Source organism: Scleropages formosus, chromosome 24 (assembly GCF_900964775.1).
Source record: "Scleropages formosus chromosome 24, fSclFor1.1, whole genome shotgun sequence".
NCBI lineage: Eukaryota > Metazoa > Chordata > Actinopteri > Osteoglossiformes > Osteoglossidae > Scleropages > Scleropages formosus.
Window position 1 is genome coordinate 7,808,724 of NC_041829.1, and position 21,411 is coordinate 7,830,134.

Below are 21,411 nucleotides of genomic sequence, written 5' to 3' on the forward strand. Positions count from 1 at the left end.
AATAAAACAGTGGCTGACAAGTTTAACTATGAATGGACTCCAACACTAAATGAATGTAAACTGCTTTCTAAAGAAAAAACATCAGACAAGTTAAATCATCCAACTTATTTCTCAAGCATTGGCAAAAGCAATATGAATAATGTGCAGTCAGTGGGGGATATAGAGGAACAAAGCAAAAGCGATCTTCCTGTCTCACTCATTGTTGGTCATTATGATGGTTCATGTGACATTAGAGAATATTCCAAGGCGGAAACCAAAGAGTACGAAAGTGAGGAAAACACAAATAAGACTGAGAACTCAGACAGTCAGATACAACAGATGCAGTATGACTTTGTTAGTGGGATCGTTGGAACTCATGAAGGGGAAGATGGTTCTGATGAAAGTAGGAATTTCTCTGAAGAGGGAGACCAGCTTTTGGATTCAACAGAAACCACATCTAACATTAAGGGGACTTATTCGAAGATAGATTTCTGTCCAGAAAACAACGAGAGGGTTAATGAAGCCTCACTGGAATATTTTGATGAAGAATCAGAGAGGATGCCTCAAAGCTGTGGTGGATACGAGGGAAATTATCAAAATGATGATAGAGCAAGGGCTTCACACAGAGAAGAATATTGCGAAGAAAGAAGATGCTACAATGATGGGGATCTCAGAAATAAGATCTTGGATGATCTTGAGGAAAATGATGCTGTAGAGCAATGCATAGGTGAGGATGGAGAAGAACATAGCATCCCCAGGGTTTTTCCTCATGCCATGAGCCCTTGTGAAGAGTTGGAATCGAGCAGTGTTTGCACTGAAAAGCAGCGAGGTGAAGAAGTCGTCCCTCGGACAGCCATCACCGATGTCAAACTTTATCCACGTGCAGTGGAACCACAGTACATGACAGAGGGTGAGGTAAAGCAAAGTCTCATTGAAGAGAAACCAGGGTCACCACAGGTATGTGGGAGAGAAGTGACAACATTGAAATATCTTGTTATATGTAGGTAGATTAGATTTGTTTTTCTGTGGTATCCAGAGCTTAATACTTATGTCTATTTTGTATTTTGAGCTAATGTAAGTAAAAATGTTCAAAACTTAAGGCTTTACCATTATTTTTACATGCCAGTATCTTCAGCTTACTACACATCCAAGCACTGAATTCATCAAAATATATCTACAGCTCTCTGTGATCTCAGCCCTGTATTCATAACTATTATTCCTTCAATATGATTTTAAAACAGGAACAAGATTCCACAGAAGATGAATATGATGATGATGATGAGGAGGAGGAGGAATGTAGTGACCGGAAGGGCAGCAATGAAGAGGATGACGTCGGAGAGACTGAGGATGTGCGACACGGGAGCAGCGAAAAACATAGTCCCATTGCCGCTGGCAGCAAAATGCAGAAAAGTAAAGGTGTCTCCAAGGATGTAAAAAGAGGTAACTAATACTGAGATTAATCTGAACTGATCAAAAAGAGCCAGAGGCAATGTGGTAATATGAAAACGTTAATATTTACATAGAATTTAAAAAAAAAAACTACCAGACTCACATTTTTCATTTTGTAATGAACTTTAGGATAACGGTGCAGACTGAGCAATACCTGTTTTTAACTCGTAGACTTTCTGTCTGAGTTGGGTCTGGGGGGAAGTGCAGATGAAGGAGAAGATTCCCCATGGGACTCGGTATGTCGATTCTGCTCTTTGCACACTAGTCTGTCTGTCTATCTGGTTGTCACTCCAAAATACTCATGGCTTCTTTCAACAGTCGTGTTCTGACAGCCCAAGCAAACAAAATGCTGGTGTGGTGAAGGCACCTTCTAAGGGGAAAAAAGGCACCGGTACTTCAGAGGACAATAATGAAGGTATACAGTTCTATGTAATGTGTACACAGATGAGTAAAGTATAAGTTTAGAGCTCAGCTCTTTAGAAATGTATTCTTTAAAATCATCTCAGTAATTTCATTTCATGCTTTAAGGCTGTGTTGTTGTAAATCCAAATTTCTTGTATTTTCTGCAGATTGCTGATATCATGTAAGAATGTCTGTATGATTGGATTAATTGTAGCACCTCAATACATATTGTAAATAACTGAAAGAACTGCTTCTTCAGATTGTTTTATTATATTATTAAATGTGTTCTAATGTATGGAAAGATTTTGCAGTGATATAATTATGATTGTAACATTTGGTTGTTAGTAATGAAGTTTGTTTAAATTCCTTCCATAGATCTGTTTTACGTTCCCTCTTTCTTAAGAGGACCGAGAAACGATAGGATGGCTAAAGTAGAGTCCTTGAGGAGTGTAGGCAGGCCAGGAGATCTAAAGGGACAGGGTATGGATGTCTTGTACATCACGCCGGGGTCATTGGAGACGATCTTTCATGGTACAGCCATGATCAAGCGCATGCACAAGCCCATCGCACTCGCCGTCACGTGACTAACCCCTCGCCGTGGTCTGCCTCTAACCCATTGTCATGCGCATGAAACTGGGGCGAACACTGGTGTGAACGCTTTACTAAGTCTTGGCATGGCAGCAGTGGAGTCCTTCACAAGTCTCTAAATGAATTCCAGATCTCTTGACGTCCAACTCGCTTCACAATGGTCATTAAGGTTTCGTATTTGTGCTCCCTTCAGCCTCAAGAAAAGACGCAACTGATGAGCTGGGAGGGAAGGTAACTTAAGCGTCAGCTAAAGAAAACGTGAACGAATGTACTCCGCTGGCGCTTATGCATGACACTAATTCCCATTTCTTCTTCCAGTCTGAGGAATTGCCAACTCAGCCAGTTTCTGTCTTCCCCCCAGCATCCAAAGACAGCAGCAATTCCACCAAAAAAATCGGTAATTCCGCCGCAAAATTGCTTCCCATCCTAATTCCCATTATTCCATATTGCTTTTATACTTAAATTTGGATTTTTTTTATAATTTTTATAGACTTAATGGAAGAACTTGGTTTGGGGGATATTGATGATCTCGAAGGTAAGTTTTTATTGACGGATTCTTGCACCGTGGAAGTTTGTGCTCTTTTTGTTATAGTGTTTTATTGGCTGGATGTGTCTGAGCTTTTTTTGTATGCCATTTCTTTCCCCACTAAAGAATGTCAGAAAAAAGGTCAGTACAGCACCACACCTTGCTGTTTGCTTTCAGCGTGCACTGTTTCTGCACTAGTCAGCATCCTCAGCATTATTACACTCTCTGTCAGTAGTGGTAGCTATGTCTAAAGTGGTGTGGTTGGGGTTTTTGTGGCTAAATTTTTATGCTGTTAATTACTCTGAAAGTGGAGTAATGGCAATACTTACTGTGGCTTTTCCACATCTGCCCAGATTCCTCCGACTGGGACACCTCCAGCTCTGCCAGTGGGAACGTTGTAGGTCCTAAGAAGGTCCTGTCCCAGGGTCTTGGACCCCCTGCTTTGGAGGAGGAGACCAACCCAGACTGTCCTGTACCAGCCTTACCTGCAGACAGGAGGGAGGATCTGCTTGATTCTAAGCCTGAGGGGGAGCAAATAGGGAATCCAAGGAGGAGCCGGACACCTTCCCAGAGCCCACCCCTGCCCAGCCGTCGAACCTTGACTCCCCGCTCCACAAAGCAGTCGCAGAATCAACCGCAGCCACAGCCACGTTTTAGGAAACATCAAGCTGTGGCTCAGGATGAAGGTGCTGATCATCTCCCTGAACGCAGAATAAGTAGTAGTCAGAGAAGGTAGTATGGTAGAAGAACAAGAGACATCCTGTAATATGTAACTTGTAAAAGTTTGGTAGATTATGTGCTTTTGGATCAGGAGTTCTGTATTTACATTTATTCATTTAACAAACACATTCCTCGTAAGTGACTTACTATAATTTATCTGTCTGTGTAGCGGGATAATTTTTGCAAGAGCAATTCAAAGTTGGTTCCTTGATCTAAGGTACTACGTCAGGAGATAGGGTTTGCACCTGGGTCTTTTGAACCAAATGTAGCAACTAGCCACTACACCACCTGGTGCCCCCATGTTTCTCAATGCTATAAGTGAGTGGTTGATTTCATTGGTATCTACTTGTTGCCATTAGGTACTCCACCACCAGACACTGTACCAGAGGATGGAGGAAGTGATGGCAGTGCTGAACCCGAGGAGCCACAAGAGGTGGGTCATCTTTAGCTGGGTCCTTCCGCTTTGCTCTTTCTTTTATGCGCGTTGTGCAACCAAATTGAATGTGTTGTGAAACAAATGTGCGTGTTCTTGTTGACCCTCATACTTTTGCAGTGCTGTAACACTGGTTCCTCAACACTGTTAGGAAAGTGTCTAGAAGCCTAGTGTATAGGCTTTGATGGGGAATTTTATAACCACCGCAGTTTCACAATGTCAAGTGTCCTTCTCATAATTTCAGATGCAAACATTGATATTGTGGAGCCCGTTGTCTATAACTTTTCATTGTAATAGGATATTTAAGGTGTTATTTTTATGGAACATGAGGCAAGTTCTAAATTCTGATGGCTTTGCACTTATTTCTCCAACACAAATGGTGTGTGAGTAAAGATCGGGTTTTTGTTTGGCTTTTAGATGTAACAATTGTCCCTTTGTTTATTCATGATTTCTAAGGGTAAAAATGTGATAGGTAAGGTTGATCTAGGTGTGAGTAAACGTAAGCCATGCCGCACTGGACCCGTGGAGTCGCAGAATGAAGGGTTTCACCTGGACAAGAATGAAGGGATGGAGAGTGATGAAGATGAGGAGCAGCTGTCCTGGGAGAGGCGCTACGAGAAAATCTGGGTAGAGGCTGAAAAGAGAGAGGTAAAATCTCAGTACAGAAGCGTGACAGCGGAACTCAAGGAGAAGTTTGGTGAGCTTGGATTGAAGGAAACTGGCATTACTGCACAGGATGCTGGCGGGAAGTTGGCGGCCCCTCCCACCCACACTGTGGAGGAAGAGTCCAGTAAGGAAGAGGAGTTTGTGAGACCTTCTGCAAGCATTTCTTTGGTGCCTATTATTGAACAGAGAGAATCAGGGCTGGAGGATTCCCTTTCCGAACCCAAAGAAGCCCTGCCATCAGCGGTGGACATGAAGCCTCAGTTGAGCAGCAGCATGCATGGTGAGAAGAAAACACTAGAACTTTCTAGCAAAAACATGGTGAAGGACCAGGACATTGGGGGAGCAGGGCACAAGACCAGACATGGTGAACAGGACTTGGAGTGCGGAATGGAGAGCTACAAAGGATTAAGTTTGGGACACCTCTCCTGCAGTATCACTGTAGATGATGACAGAGCTTACCTTGGGCCAGGTGGAAGGGGAGATGGGAAAGGTGCCATAGGAGATGTGAGGAGCCCCTTTTTCTCACATGAAGGTGTCGAATCTTCACGGAGCCCCTCTCAGCCGATCGGCCTACCCTCAGCCTCCCTGCGCCCTTCAGATGAAGAGTTTAAGGAGGACGTGCAGAGGTTCAAGCACGAGGTAGGGATGCTGAAGCTTGTGTTCCTGGATTTCCAGAACGAGAAGGCCCAGCTCCAGAGAGAGGTAGAGGATTGTGCATTTCCATTTCCCATGATTCTTCAATGCATTTCCATTCCATACTTCAACCTGTGTGTGAGAAAGGGTCCCAACCCCAACCAGGGACATGATCTGATGCGGTGCTTTCAGTTCCTTCCATTGGTGTTTGTGTAGAGTAAAGCAGTCTTGCTTTTCTTATCACTAGGTTTTTTTTTTGTTTGTTTGTTTTTTTCTCTCCATGCTGTCATGTCTGACAACTGAAATACATTTGTCTTCTGCCAGGACCTTTACCTCGTCACTGTATCTGCTGTCGTTTCTCAGCATCAATCATGTTATGCAGTTTTACTCTGGCGATTTTGAAAAAAAATCATGTACTCTATCTTCTCAGTGCTGTTGCCCTTCTTGTGCCTAACTCAGAATGTTTTTTCCATTTCTTAGAAAGTAATTTCTTAAGCTTCCATAAAAGTCTTTAGCAATATCGCTGTCGGTGTGTTGTTCACATAGTGCCTGTAGTTGTTTCATCCTCAACTCAACCCCCTGTGTCCTCCAGGCTGATGTGGCTGATGGGTTGTGTGACACAGCTGGGTGGGATTGCTCCTCATTCAAAATGAAATAAGATTCTTTGAAACAGCTCCGTATTTATCTGAAATGTCATTTTTGTGGTAGCAGCTCATGTGTATTTCATTGCTTTTGACTTTGACAAGAGTTACAAAATTTTAGCAGTTACCTTGAATGTTATTTTGCACCGTCACTGTTTGTTTAAGCCCCTGCCCTTAACCGTTACACATCCCGCTGCCATATGTGCTTATCACTGTGTGCCAAATTACTTACTCTAATTGCATTTAAATTGTGGGTTTCTTGAAGGATTTCTTGAAGTTGTTTCAAATGGTGTTAATTATTTTCAGGTTGGTGGAGAAAAAGAAAAACTGCTTCCGGATGCTGGGAGTCGACATTTGTTATGGAATCCTAAAGAACCCAGCAGGAAATCGGACACTGAGCCCGACAAATTCGCAAAAGCTGAAGCTGGTGAAAGGGACCTCAGAACAGACTCCAGCAGTACAAAGGAAAATACGACCACACAAAATGAACAAAAAATAAAAGTAAAGGATGGTATGAAGGGAAGATATGTTTCCCAAAATCCAAAAAGGTATGTCGTCATGTTGTCCATGTTTATGTTAACTAGTAATTAACATGGTTCACATCTGATTGTGAAGGAAAAGAATCAGAAGCTTTGCTGAATCCCAGAACGTACTTATTTGTGACAAAGAATTATATTTATCAATTTGTCTGACCTATAATGTTAAGCTACCCACAGCTACCCTTTTATACAGCTCAGTAATTTTACTGGGTTTTACTGGCAATTTAGAGTAGGTACAGCAGGGCACTAAAGTAGGAGTGGGATGTAAACCAGCAACCTTTGAATCCAAAGACAGCACCTATAACCACGCTACCAGCCGTATCCACCAAAAGATCTCAACTCAAATGCATGTCTGTGACAAACAGCCTAGTTGGTTCAACGCACAGGAGGACACAGGATTCTTAGATTCCATAGTCTTTGTTCTCGAACCCGTAGGCTGAGTTTCGGGGAGGAGGGAATCAGACCAGTCTTGTACCTCTGGTCCTTCTCCCTCTCTCACTCCAGGGCAAGTCCTTTCTTACTGTCAAGCAGGGGCTTAAATAGGGGAGTCATGGCAACCAAGTGTTTGTTACTGGTAACTAGGTGTGTGTTAGGGTGGCATGGTTACCAGCATGGTGAACAGGTGTAGGTGTGTGTGTGTGATGGCACGTATATGTTAGCGATATTGCATTATGCTGAATAGTGTAAAGTTCATGTGTTCTGTACTTGTGTATTTCTCCATCTTCCCATGTACTGCAACGTCTTAACAGTGAAAGATTCAGTGTCCCTCAGCATTCTAGTAAATATTCAGAGACAAGGAAATAAGTGTGCAGCAAAACAAATCTGTTGTTTGAACAAGAAGATTTGCACTTTGATGTGCAAATCAAGTACATACATTGAGGACATTGCACATCAACAGCTGTATGTCGAGCCAAAGGTGGTAAGGATGTGCAGGGACAGCTTTTCAGTTGAGGGAAGGTTGACATCTGCACCAGACAGAAGATACCACAGATGTGCCACTAAGACATCCATCAAGGACACGTTTTCCTACAGATCTGTCAATTCCAGTTGAAAAGACTCATTAAAAAAAAAAAATTGTCAATGATAAAAAGTTGGCAAAAAAATTATTTATAGTTTAGTAATTTAAATTAGCAAAGTTAGGGATTTAATAATTGTAAATTTTAAAAATATTATTGTAAATAATTTTAGCGCTTATATAATTTGGAGAAGAATGTGCGCAACATCAGCATGTATTTCCTTGTGGCGTTAACTTTTAACCCAGTCCACTAATGAGTTCTAGATGAAGCATATATGTTTAGTCCACCTAAATGAAAGCAAAATGAACAATAACATTTATACCGTGGAAGCTTTGCTTTATGTTTGACTTTTACAAATCTGTGACTTTTGTGTTATTGAAACCTACGACATGAGCAAAGGATCTTTTATGTACCACCAAAAAAGATCAGCTACCGTTGTAATTACTCAGGGTGTGTTTTGCGTTCATGTGGACTGCATCGAATCAAGACAGCTTGTTCACCTGTCGTGAAGCGTGCTGTGAAGCTGCATTTTGCTCCTTAATCTGGCTTCTCACGACATCTCCAGTGCACCCTGCGGTATAAATGTTATTGCGAACCAAATAATCACACAAGAAACACCAGAGTGTGACTTGCATCCTCACCATCATCACCACAGATGAACAGATGGAAGGTTACAGAAGGAATGTATTGGAGGAGTATGACATTTTGGGAGGAGGTGGAACCTGTAGGTGGTCTGCTAGTGTCGACATGGCTTCGGAGCCGCTGGGAGGGGGGATCTACTTAGGAGCTGAGTGTAGGGACCGGATCCAAAACGCAGAACTTTGAGCTACGTTTACATTTATTAATTTAGCAGACGCTTTCCTGCAAAGTGACGTACATCTCATATTGTTTTCTTCTCAGGCCTATAGTCATAAAGTACATACAATCGTAAGTGGTGGGAGGTAGTATGGGATAGTGATTTTCATTTGTGACAACAGCCTCGTGTTTTTATCGTCTCTTGCAGGTTTTCAGCTACAGAAAACCCAAAGTCAAAGGTAAACAACCATCCCTATAAATATGCAGTCACTACTCACAAGATCGGAGAGTCGCGAGATTAAAAATGGACATTTCATTGTGGATTTGTTGGTATATTAATAGAAGCAATATTTTACACATGCTGTTATTGCCTCTAGGTTTGTGTGGCAGTTGATTTGAAACAGTGCATTATGATGCAGTCAGAAGGTGACGGGATGTTGTCTGGGACACCACAGGTGACCGAGGAAATAGAAATGGCTGATGAATTCGATGACCTCACCGAGTCCTCGGACACGGCCACAGAAGAAGTAGATTCTCTTGCTTCAGGGTACCGTAATGCCTCCCTGCTGATCAAGCAGCTTGACACCTCCTCCATAGGTAACGTTACCTGACCTTACATTTCGCTACGGTAGTGGGACACGCTGCGGTACATAATAGGCATTGACCTCTTTCCAGACTCGGTGAGCATGGTGAAGCTGCAGAATATGTTCCTCGAGTACGAGCGCACAGTCCAGCGGGAAAAGGGCCGTAGCTCCCGGCTGGCTGAGAAGGTTTCCCAGCTGGAGGGGGAGCAGGCAGAGCTGAGACGATCCCTGGAGGAGACACGTGATGCCAGGTCCTCCCTGGAGCACCAGCACATGGAACTGGACTCCGACTTCAGCAACCTCAAGTGAGCTGGTGTTTCGCTTAGGGTTAGAGTTAGGTTTGGGTTGTTCACCGCACCCCAGGTCGCTCGATCTCACAGCCTGAGCATCACCGTCCTCGGCACATTTCTATGCGCAGTTCACTTATTTTCTCACAATCCCTTAGGCTAATAATCTCTTTGGCTTTGTATTGTTGGCACCCTTGGTAATGAGACCAATCAAAATAAGAAAAAAAAGACAGTAGTCTGCTAGGTGTTATTTCCTTGACACCATTGTCTAAGGCAGCTTATGTCATGAGGTTTGTGCACTAAGCTGCTTACAGTTATTGACCCATTTGTACCACTGGGTCATTTTTACTCAAGTGATTTCAGGTAGTTACCTTGTTCAAAGGTGGTGCAGCAGGAGTGGGATTTCAACCTGGATACTTCTGGTCGTTATACAGTAGAAACAGTATAAACATGCAACTGTGTTATTTAAATCTTATGAGTAGCTTTAGTAACGTAAATACCTTTCTAATATATATTTAATAAGGTAAATACTATATCCCATGCAGGTTCGTGCTGAAGCAGGAGCAGGAGAAGCACAGGAACGCTACGGCGCTGTACGACAAGAGCCGCGAGCAGCTCAGAGCTAAGGAGGAGCAGTATCTCCGCGAGGCGGAAGAGAGGCAGAAGCTGGAGCTCACGATGAGGAACCTGGAGCTGGAGATGAGGACTCTCATGAACAGCATGAAGCAGGTGAGCCAGTGCGGCTCTGACTCCTGAGTCGCAACACATCCTTCCTTGGTCCTTCAGGAGATTCCTTGGGGGGTGAATTGGCTTCCATTAACAAAGCTGTGTGTGTGTGTGTTTGTGTTTGTGTTTTGTCCCCAGCTGGAGGAGGACCACAACGAATCGCAGCGCTTGCTAGCTCACGAACGCCATGCCCGGGCTTTGCAGGAGGGCATTCTCAACAACCACCTGCACAAGCAGAAGGAGATAGAGGCGGAGAACAAAAGGAACCTCAATAAGAGCAACGAGGTAACAGCACCCTGCAGGTGTAAATCTTACGTTTCTGCCTATTGTTTTTATGATTTATTCTATTCCAAAAATGTCTCAGCATTACTGGCTATGAATACATACTCGTGGTGTGTAGGGAACATCTTTAATAACAAACAAGCGAAGGAAGACTTGAAATGGCCCTTATTGCCTGGGGAGATCTGGGAGCGTAGTGGTTAGAGCTGCTGACCCAAAGGTCACAGGTTCTATACCCACCTCCAGCTGTGGTACCCTTGAGCAAGGTACTTACTCCAAGTTGCTCAAGTAAAATTACCAAGCTGTATAAATGGATTAACATTGTGAGTCGCTTTGGGGAAAAGCATCAGGTAAATGAATCAACGTAAATAGCAAAAATCTGGATCTTGGGCACAGTTATTACATTCATTTCAATAGGAAAAATGGTAACTCATCCCAGAGACATTCCAAGTTCACCTAAAAATAAACCTAAATCCCTAAAACGGTAAAGAAAAAGTTGTGGCACAATAACAGAATAAATAGCAAATAATATTATATCAATACAGTAATAAAAAATAAAGGTTTAATCAAGTTGTTTTACTGCAGTAAAACGTGTCGACTGGTTAGGTGAAGATGGAAGGAGAAATGGTGATATTTCGGTGTGACTTAGTTTATTGCTCTTGTTTTATACTGTTCTGTGATACACGGATGGTGTTCTGGGAAAGCTGGTAGCGAAATGGTTAGAGCTGCTGCCTTTGGACCCAAAGGTTGCAGGTTTGAGTCTCCCCTCCAGCTGTAGTACCCTGGAGCAAGGTACTTACCCTGAATTGCTCCTGTAAAATTACCCAGCTGTATAAATTGGTAAATAACTGTGGGTTGCTCTGGAGAAAAGTGTCAAATAAATGAATAAATATCAAGGCTCATTGAAAATTCTGGCAAACCTGAGCCAAGAGAAACGTGTCCTCTTGACTTTTGCCATGTTCATAGAGCCTTAGCACCTCCTCAAGCATTAATTCTACACTCTGAGCAGCTCTTCTTTTCTTTAATACTCATATACTACAGTATAACTGAAGGAGAAAGCACAAGGGTGGATGGGTGAATAGTTTTTTTTTTTTTTTTTTTAATTCCAAGGTGAAATTAGAGTATGAATAAAAAGCATGGTATTAATATTCATGGTCCTGCTAAGTGAAATTCAGCATACAAAGTACAGGTACTCAACAGCGAGTGTACAGTTTACGGCGGTGGCAGTGAATGCAGTGAGTCCTTACCCATGTGTTTTTGCTCCTGGTGCTGAAGGCCATGTCTCAGCTGTCGGAAGCCAGCGACCGGGGGAAGGATCTGCTTCAGCAGAACCGTAGCCTTCAGGAAGAGGCGACCACCCTGCGGCTGGAGCTGGAGCAGGCCCGCGCCCACAGCCGCCAGGAGGAGAGCCGCCTTTCCGAGGAGAGCGACGCCCTCAAGGAAAGGCTGGAGGATGCCAAGAGGGACCTGAAGCTCAACGAGGAGGCGCTGGCGCAGACGGTGTACCAGTACAACGGGCAGCTGAGCACCCTGCGGGCCGAGTGCTCCGTCCTCACGGCCAAACTGGAGCACGAGAGACAGGCCCGGGAGAAGCTGGAAACGGAGGCGGAGTCTGCGCGGGCACGGCTGGCGGCCGCCCTGCAGGAGGTGGAGCGCGGCCAGGCTGCCAGGGTCGACGCGGAGCGGGCGCTGCAGCGGGAGCGGGACGAGGGGCAGCGGGCGCTGGAGAAGCGTGCGACCGAGGCGGCGGGCCAGCGAGAATCCATCCAGAGCCTCTCCCAGCAGCTGGGTGCCGCAGAGGCCCGCGCCAATGGCCTCGAGAACGAACTCCACCGCTCCACGCTCGCGCTCACCGAGAGGAGCCTGCTGGTGGAGACGGCGCAGCGGGAGCGCTCGCAGGCCCAGGCCCGGGTCGCGGAGCTGGAGGCCGCGCTGCAGGCCGAGCGGGAGGTGGCAGAGCGGGCCGTGGCGCGCCAGGAGGCTACTCAGGAACGGCTGGCACAAACGCAGAGCGAGACCATGCTTCTCCGTCAACAGCTAGAAGACGCCCAGAACCGGGGCGTGATCAAGGAGCGGGCGGTGACGGACGCGCAGGAGCGCTTCGGCGAGCTGCTGAGCAAGTTGCGGGCGGACTGCGAGGAGAGAGTCAGGATGGCGGAGGACTGGAGCAAGGAGCAGGTCGCCAAGAGCAGCGAACTGCAGGAGCAGCTGTCGCGGCAGGAGCAGGAGAAGACGGAGCGAGAGGTCGGTGGCTTTCAAAAAGCCTCCCTTTATTTGAAATGGAGAAAATTCCGAGTCACTCCAACCCTCAAGATGTGGCTGCAATGTTTGCTTATTTCTCAGAACAAGTGAGGAAAAACATTTATGTCCCACAAGAGAACTGTAGCGGTTCCACCGTCAGACGTCTTTGTCGTAACTGACAAGGCTTTTCGCTTGTTCGTCCGCTATTTGGCTGTTTGACTTTTTTGCCAGATATGGGTGGTAAATGCAAATTCAAATAATTTTTTTTAACATCTTGACAAAAGATGAAAGGAAACTGCTGATGTGATTGAAAAAATCAGGGAAACACAAGAAAAATGCAGAACGCTATTGATGAATTCATTAAAGGTTAGAATTTTAACTACACTTGGTGCAAGGCAACATGGGAGAAGCGCTTCCTGTTGCATTGAGTTTTGACCAGTCACAATCATTGATTCGTGTAAATCTAATAAACTGACTGAAATTGCTGATTACAGCTATTATTATTTTTAGCTGAAGCTGTTGCCTACAGCGACTTAGTGTTACACCATTTACAGTGACTTTACCCATTTACAGTATACAGCTGGATAATTTTACTAGAGCAATTTAGGGTAAATACTTTTCTCAAGGGTCCTAGACCAGGAATGGAATTTGAACCTGGTTTCTTTGAGTCCTTCTTGAAATAAACTATGAATATGGAACTATGAATTCAGTTAAGTCATATTAACAGCTTTAATAACATAAATACTCTTGTACTAGGGTAAATCAAGCCTCAGTCTCGTGATCAAAGAAGATCATATAGCATGCGACATTCATTTGAAATACGACGCGGTGCCTGTAATAGCAGAGTGTCCGCATGCTTTGCAGAGTAAGACATAGGCAGTGATCTTGAATAATCTTGTGATCTTTATTTCCTTAGAAAAGTAATGGTGATTCAACCCCATTACTGGAATCTGGTTGACAGGGTGATTTGTTTGTGTCATAAGCGTCTTTGAGACAATTTATCAAAATATCTCCATCCAGGCTGTTCCTTATCTCATGTCTTTTGCTTCCTGGAAAGACTCTTGACCTCTACAACCCTGCATTGGACCACATCTTTACACTGTTCTAACAGAGTAAATGACACTATTGATTTGCAGACAACTCTAAGGCAGCTGCAGCAGGAGCTGGCTGACACGTTGAAGAAACTGTCCATGTGTGAGGCCTCGCTGGAGGTAAACTCCCGCCACCGAAGTGATCTGGAGGAGGAAAAACTGCGCATGCAGAAAGATGTGGACCGGCTCAAGGGAAGGGTAAATAGAAGCAGATTTTGAGCATTTTTTTAAACAGGTATCAATGAATGAATGAATGAATGAAAGGAACTTGATTAATCCCAGAGGGGAATTTATTTTGATCACCACAACTTGCAATGTATAACATTCATATACACATACAACATATATGAACATGCATATACATGTAAAGTAACCAAACAGTTGAAAATAGATGTTAACAAGTGAAATAAGAAAAATAAATAAGATTAGTTCTGAGGCTGTACATCAAATGCTGCCATACTTTTGCCAAAAGTGGCTTTCATTTACATTAATTATGAAACTGAAGCTTTTTCTCCAGGACATCTAGCAGTGTTAAGCCACTTACAGTGATTTACCCATTTTTAGAGCTGGGTGATTGTTTTACTACATCAGTTCGAGGTAAGTGCTTTGATCATGGGTACTACAGCAGGAGGTGGGGTTCAAACCCTACTTGCACCTCCTTCAAGCTGTAGGGTTTAAATGACGATTGAAGAGAAGTTGTTGAATTGTCGACACGTCCGTTGCTCTGTCTCCAGCTGCAGGAGAGCGAAGAGCAGCACTTCCAGACAGAGCGTCGCCTCCAGGAGCTTCAGAGTGTCCTGAAGGACAAAGAACGTGAGATTATCTCCACCAGTCAGAAGCTTCAGGAGGTTCTGTCAGCCTCTGAAGGGGCAGAGAAGACCATCAGGCAGCTGGAGGAGGCCATGCAGCGGTACTGAACAGCCACCAGAACAAACCAGTTTCACCACAGCATCCAGTGTATTTCTCCTCATGGGTACAAGTGAACATGTGACAGGAATAAAATCTCACTCCAGACAGATCCAGAGTATTGGGCATTTGCAGGCTCTTTACTGTATGTGTTTTAACTGCCATTGCTGTCGGCTCTTGTTGACCACATGGAGATGGCACTGGAATTACAAAGTATGCAACTTATAAAGACACACACTTACGACGGCCGTCCCATTAACCTTACTATATTATTTATGAATTCCAATTCCAACATTTGGTCATAACGCCTTACAACGGCTGTGCCATCTGCTGTACCAGAACATCGACCAGGCTCATATTTCTTATTGTTTGGGTCTCAGCATCAATTATGTTTTGTGTACAAAAATTTTTGCTTGTGATTCCTACGAGGTTACTTTTCATTTGAAATACCGAGCGAAAAAGTGAGTGTTTTAGTGGTGATAAAAAGAAAAAGCAAACCAAAACAGATCTAGAAGTGAAAGTAAAAATAAGCGGTACATGAAAATATAACACTGTATTGTAGTTATTATTCTATACTAGTATTATTTTTAATGAATATTGTGTGAAATGAGTGGAAAAATATAACAAAGCCCAATCATACAATGTAGCATTCATGCTTGTGTATTTATCCTTATGCTTCATAAAGTATATGGTAATATTCAACTTTTGATGGGGTTGTTGGAGCAAAATGAACTCCATCATAATCCTAGGACAATCTGTAGAATCCATCCATAAAATTCTGTTGTCCAGTGATGTTCTTAGTGTTAAAAGGACTGTGTTACTGCTCATTCTCTTTGTTTGTTTTTTCCTCCAGATTTTAGAAGTGTCACAGTCTTTTCAGGAGAATCTGATCTTTGCATGACATGTCCAAAGTCTGATTACCTCTCTGGTCATTTGTGCTCATTGCAACCTCTCTCTTTTTTTTATTTTTCGGGATGTTGACACAGGCTGGAGATTGAGAATGCAAGGCTCGATGCTGTAGCCAAGCAGCAGACCAACAGAATTGACTTCCTGCAGAAAGGGGCTCAGGAGGCTGCAGTGGTCAGTGCTCTTCTCATGTTTTTTTTTTTTTTTTCTCTCTCTCCATAAAATATTCATCATTATAAATAACAATAACTGTTAAAGTTTCTTAATTCATTTCATACAACACCTCATAATTCCACCCACTCACACAGGATAACTTTTGTCTAGACAGTATTTGGATTCTCATATCAGTGCTAAAAATGCATTTATTGCATTTTCATGTGAATTAATTCCTAGAAAATTTACAAATACAATGCCATTAACTGGATTAATCTGAAAAAGACTACACACTCTCTTGTTTTAATCTTTCTTGTGAAACAAACATATTTGCTTTAGATTCAGCTTAAAGGTATGAAATCTTTTTACAGATGACAGATTCATCACCTGGCAGAGGGGTTTGTATTTCATTGTATCTGTAGTGCTAGCCTCTTACTCATCTTTCTGAAATACGAAAATGGCATCTGCCCTATTTTAAAAGAATCTTGGTTTTTAAACTCTGCTACGGGGGCATTTCTCCATGTTCACACTGGAACATATTGTGTGTTTTGAAATTCAAAGATGTTGCATGACGTCAAAAAATAATTGGTGATTGTCTTTGAATTTGAATCGGTGTCCACTATTACTCTTCTTTGGTGGTGGGTCTTGGAACAATAGTTCACTACTGTCAACTTCATAGTTCATGTACAGTCGTCCCCTGCCTCATGAAGGTAATTCTTTCCTCAAAAAAAATCAAAAATTTAATTTCCATCAGTTTCATTGGTTTAAAAACTGTGCATTCCTGAGCCCATTTATGCTAAAATATCACCAAATCCCATTAATATGGACAAAATTACTTCAATAGTTAGTAGTTGTTAAAATGTAGTTTCCCTCCATTAATTACTCTATAATATGACTGTCTGCATTCATTCAGGTATTTTGTAGCTATTGCGTACCGAATAAAAACTCACTCTAAATTTTATATATTAATTCAACCTCTCAGGCAAAAAATCCAAACCAGAACAGTAAAAAGAAAAGAAATAATGGAAACGATGCAAATAAACTCACACTTACCAAGTGGAGATCCTTTGAACAGTTCAAACGGTTCGTCATTACTGCAATTACAATAGTGAGGCTAGAAAACCGCCGCTGATCGAGGTTGAGAACTTAACCTCGTAAATGCAAAGAAAAGCCTCATAAGTCAAAAGAGTTGCGTTAAAAGGAGCTCCTCATGAAATCGAATTCTCGTAACCCTGAAAGGGTGTATCTGGGGATCACTGTATCTGGAGCTACATGGTGCACCTTGCTGTATTTACCTAGTAAAGCTCTTTCCTTATTCTTCATGTTTCCATTATCTTTGCGGGAATTTCCCCCATGTAAGCGATTTATGGTTTTTTTATTATTATAATTTCATATGGTTTAATTTTTCTATTTTATACTGTGTTTGTAGGTTAGGAATCGCTTGGAGGACTTGGTCACTGACTTGCAAGGCAGCAAAATTCATTTGGAGGATCAGCTCCACCGAGAGGTTTGTCTCCTTGTGAATTTTAGCGAGGAGAACAAAGACCCAACTTGCAGTCCACAGAATTCACTGTGGCGCCACGTTCCCCTCCCAGGTAAAGAAGCAAAGCGAGCTTTCCCATAATGTCCAGGACTCCCATCAGCTGTGGGAGGAGGAGCTGAAGACGCGTTCCCGCCTGGCCCTGCGCTTGGCCGAACTTGAGCGCGAGAAGGCGGAGCTGTCCAGCCAGGTGACCACAGCTGCTCCTGCTTTCATTAATTTTGCCATGGGTGTACTACTTCACCTCATGCTCACGCTCATGCTTTATGTTGCCCTAGATGGACATTGAGAAGAAAAAGGCTAAGAAGATCGCAGAACAGAAGAGGTCCATGGACATCAGGCTGGACCAGGAGATGAAAAGGAATACTGAGCTGCAGAAAGAAATGTACAGGTGACTCCTTACTTTTCAAAGTTGGCGTCGGCTTATACGCAAACTACACAGCAATTTAGTGGAATTTGAGCCCGCGTCCATATCTGCGTGATTCAATATATATGCATGAAAAGTCTTGACTTCCAGATTTGGAATTGTTTTATGTAAAACAAGAAATTCTCAATGTTGTAATGAGTTTGTAGCCCTAAGTATACTTCTAGAATTAATGTAGCTGAAAACAAATAAGCCAAATGACTTATTTTTAGATGTCAGTCACGTGTCTAGTGCGTGGATGTGTGCAGCACGGTGTGTAGTACGTGTAGAGCGTTTGGTTTTTCGCTGAAGGTTAAAGACGCTGGTGAAAACGGCAAAGAAGAAGCTGAAGGAGCAGGACAGTGCAGAGCTGGGTTCTCCACTGGGAGGCTTGCGGGGCGAGTTGAACTACAGACAGCTAGAGGCGGAGACCACCGTCACCAGAATGAAGTCCAGGGTAGGTTCACGCCAGCCGTCTCCCACCAGGTCAATAAGATCAACAAATATTATTACAGGTGATCATTGACTTACAGTGGGATTCCATTCTGACCTCATCATAAATTGGTGTCATTGTTAGTCAAATATCCCATTATACTCTATTATGTAACTCATAAGAATGCACATATAGTTTACATGCATGAGTGCAATATTGCATAAAAGGCCTTTGTTATATTTTTTCACTGATTTCAGCATCATTCATGCCATAATAGTAATATATAAAAATAATACTATAAATACAGGAAGCTATTCTGGAATAGGCTCTGGACCACTGTGGCCCTGATAATGACCACAGTTATTGAAAATGGATAGACAGTATTATAGTGCAAATGAAAATATAATGAAATATCATTTTCATTTCAAAATCTATAGTCTTCAGCACCACCAGAAGACTCTTACTAGCTAATTTAAATAAAAATTAACTTGAAGAGAATCGCACTCAAACACTGACAGAGACCAAAACAATAAGAAATATGGTGCTTTGCACCAGCTCGGCCGATCAGTGTTATAATACAGCAGATGGAGCATAATTGTTAGACTTTGCAACCAAATGTTGTAACTTAAAACTGGGGAAAAGCATCAGTTAAATGAATAAATGTAAATTTAAATGTGTCCACTCCAGGTAGATGAGCTTTCTCTGCAGCTGGAGAGGGAGGAGAGGAAGTGCAGTAGGTTGGAATCTTTGAACACAGAGCTGAAGGAGCAGCTCTCCAACGTGAAGGCCCTGAACAGGAGCAATGAGCGTCTTGAAAGGAGCAAGAGGGAGCTAGAGGAGGAGGTGTCGAACCTGCGGCGGCAGATGGATGCTGGCATGATGGACCAGAGCCAGGCGGAACAGTACCGCAGAGAGACTGAGGAACGAGCCCGACAGGAGATCAGACAGAAGCTGGAGGAGGTTAACCTCTTCCTGCAGGTGGGACACTTAACTAGCTTTAATTTACTGGTACCTCGTGCTAAGTATATTTGAGTTAAAAATAATATGATGTGAATGTTTGTATAGTTTATTTTTGATTGCATCATCTTCACTGCTTTGTTATCCATTTTGTGTGTGTGTGTGTGTTTTTGTTTATTGTTTAGCAAAAATGACCTGCATTTCCACGTTCTGCCTCTAGTTGGCAGCAAAACACTCAGATATTTTGTTTGCATTATAGTTGTGTCTAAGGTTTTTACAGAAACTGACATTTTAAAAGAAAAGTGCTGGGACACATGTGTTTAGCTTCTTTAGCTTTTATTAATTTGATGTAGTTTTTGGACATATGAACAAATCAAATTACAAATAGACCTCCAGGGCTAACTGTGTTTGCAAATTGAGGACTCGAGCGGGATCGAAGAGTGATCAAGTGAACTGTCGGCTCAGTCTGTGGCTGGTTGTCTTGAAATGAGTAACAAATGTGTTGGGCTGGCTTGGTAATCAGTCTGGTTTTTTACATTTTGTTGCAGACGCAGGCTGCATCGCAGGAGGCCCTGGAGCAGATGAAGGCAGCGAGCGAGGCCAGCCTGCGGGCCCAGCTGGAGCAGCGGATCCAGGACCTGGAGAGCGAGCTGAACCGTTTGCGCTGCACCCAGCAAGACAGCGCTTCCCAAAAGGACTCGGCCCAGGTGCAACTGGAGCGCTACCGCGAGCTCTATGCTGAGGAGCTCAAGCTGCGCAAGAGCCTGGCAGCCAAGCTGGAGAGGTCAGGAGCCTCTGGCTTGATTAATAATCAATCCATTGCTGTGTCTTTCAGTTGACATTCTGAACAATATTTTTGACTGCAGATAAGAGCAGTCTAATGTTCACATCACTCACCCTTTGCCCCATGTTTAGGCAGATTGGTTTTACTGTAGTAATTGCGGTTAAGTAGGAATAACCATTGCCCATTATCTGTACCGAATTGGTTCCAAAAATGGATCTAATAGCAAAAATCCAGATAATGGGCACAGTCACTGCATTACTTTGAATGGGACAGACTCTAACTTGTTCCAAAGCCATTTAGAGTTTGTCCAAAAATCATCCTAAATGCTTAGTGCTATAAGGAGATGCTGTGCAGCACAGTGATGTAGCGTGAATGACAAATAATGATACCATATCGGTAAGGTAATGAAAAACAGTTTTAATAAAGTCAGCAGCCTCAGCTAGATGAAGGCAGGAGGAGAAGGGAGGTGCAGGGGGGAGAGTATGAAGAGGGAGACTGTGACGTGGGGGGGTTCCTTCTTCCTTCATACAGATCTTTATATGCTCCAGCACTTGGTGTTACCATCATTTTTACTCTGAACGCTGTCCCTAGAATGTGTAACCGAAAATTCTGACAAGTGAACGTGGTTTTAATGTCGACAGTGCAAATGATGAAATCCTGGAAAGTGAGCGTACAGATAACGGAATGAGTGTGTTTATGGGGATACTTAGTCGCCATGACCTTCTGGGGACACGCTGTAGTACTAAACTGCGGTAAACCTCGAGCTGACGCATGCGGCCGCCCCATGGTCTCAGGTCCAACGAGCGGCTGGCTGAAGCCAACACAAGGCTGCTGCATGAGCGCCAGCGCAGCAAGTCCCTCATCGCCAGCAGCATCGTCAACGGCAGCCTGGGCGGCCCCTCGCTGGAGGTGGGGCCCCTGGGCTCTGTGGGAGCCTACGGAGGCAGCCTGGGGCCCCTCAACCGCAGCCTGGGCCTGGGCCTGGGTCTCGGAGGAACCTTACTGAGTCCCGTGGCAAGCGAGCCTAACTCCAAGGTGGAGGCGTACCTGGCAAAGGTGAGCCCTTCCGGTCATCTCGCTGAACATTCCCCACGGGGGGTAGCACGCTGCCTGCCACGCCATCCTGCCATTTCCACGACACGTTCCTTCCTGCGGTCGAGTTCGGTCATTTACGTTGGTTAAAGTCAGAATGTTCTGGAACAGTGGTAAAGACATACAGACTGACATCAAGAAAGGCGGATGATGCCACATGCAGTATCTCTTTTAATAGATACTTTACTGTGTTCAAGTTGCTTTCAAGAACCACTGGCTTCTTAACATCACTGTACTGTCAGTTTGTTGCCTTTTTAAGAATTTTTCCACTTATCTTTCCACTCTTAATGTGCTCTTCTGCTTTGTTGCTGTCAGCTTCCCTTCTTCTGCCGTGAGTTTTAACTTCTTGTGTTTCTCACTCCTTCAGCTTCTCGCTCAAAAGTCTGTCTCTCACCTGTCCTCCCTTCAGCCAGACAGTTGACAAGGTGTGTAGCTGTGTGGCCCCGCCCCCTTTCCCTCGGCCGCCTCCCCCACCCCCTCGCCCTCTCGGTAGTCTCCGCGCGCGTTACAATTCACAACGACTTGTTAGAGTCCGCAGCAAATAGACATGCTAATATTCACAGGAGGCGACGCGATTGGTCCTTTCGTACCTCTATGCAAATATGCGTCGCACCGCAGCCAGTGCTTCGATTTGCCATTCGC

General features: G+C 43.7%; 1 protein-coding gene across 3 annotated transcripts in view; it reads left to right on the forward strand.

Annotated features, from left to right (window-relative positions):
* Positions 1-21,411, forward strand: part of ankrd26 (ankyrin repeat domain containing 26) — a 30,654-nt gene that overhangs the window by 7,456 nt on the left and 1,787 nt on the right. The window contains exons 12-41 of one of the 3 annotated variants that reach the window (XM_029248820.1): positions 1,221-1,419; positions 1,600-1,664; positions 1,747-1,843; positions 2,206-2,310; positions 2,612-2,649; positions 2,737-2,815; positions 2,909-2,953; positions 3,071-3,085; positions 3,298-3,630; positions 4,024-4,097; positions 4,554-4,745; positions 4,833-5,402; positions 6,344-6,585; positions 8,596-8,626; positions 8,843-8,984; positions 9,063-9,276; positions 9,804-9,987; positions 10,123-10,269; positions 11,539-12,507; positions 13,641-13,793; positions 14,330-14,505; positions 15,488-15,581; positions 15,932-15,958; positions 16,990-17,067; positions 17,156-17,290; positions 17,379-17,491; positions 17,816-17,960; positions 18,624-18,914; positions 19,442-19,677; positions 20,472-20,733. In XM_029248820.1, coding sequence (XP_029104653.1) covers positions 1,221-1,419; positions 1,600-1,664; positions 1,747-1,843; positions 2,206-2,310; positions 2,612-2,649; positions 2,737-2,815; positions 2,909-2,953; positions 3,071-3,085; positions 3,298-3,630; positions 4,024-4,097; positions 4,554-4,745; positions 4,833-5,402; positions 6,344-6,585; positions 8,596-8,626; positions 8,843-8,984; positions 9,063-9,276; positions 9,804-9,987; positions 10,123-10,269; positions 11,539-12,507; positions 13,641-13,793; positions 14,330-14,505; positions 15,488-15,581; positions 15,932-15,958; positions 16,990-17,067; positions 17,156-17,290; positions 17,379-17,491; positions 17,816-17,960; positions 18,624-18,914; positions 19,442-19,677; positions 20,472-20,733 — 5,451 coding nt within the window. Of the gene's footprint in view, positions 1-1,220; positions 1,420-1,599; positions 1,665-1,746; positions 1,844-2,205; positions 2,311-2,611; positions 2,650-2,736; positions 2,816-2,908; positions 2,954-3,070; positions 3,086-3,297; positions 3,631-4,023; positions 4,098-4,553; positions 5,403-6,343; positions 6,586-8,595; positions 8,627-8,842; positions 8,985-9,062; positions 9,277-9,803; positions 9,988-10,122; positions 10,270-11,538; positions 12,508-13,640; positions 13,794-14,329; positions 14,506-15,487; positions 15,582-15,931; positions 15,959-16,989; positions 17,068-17,155; positions 17,291-17,378; positions 17,492-17,815; positions 17,961-18,623; positions 18,915-19,441; positions 19,678-20,471; positions 20,734-21,411 lie in introns of all 3 variants that reach the window. The other 2 variants (XM_029248819.1, XM_029248821.1) reach the window with 2 other exon arrangements.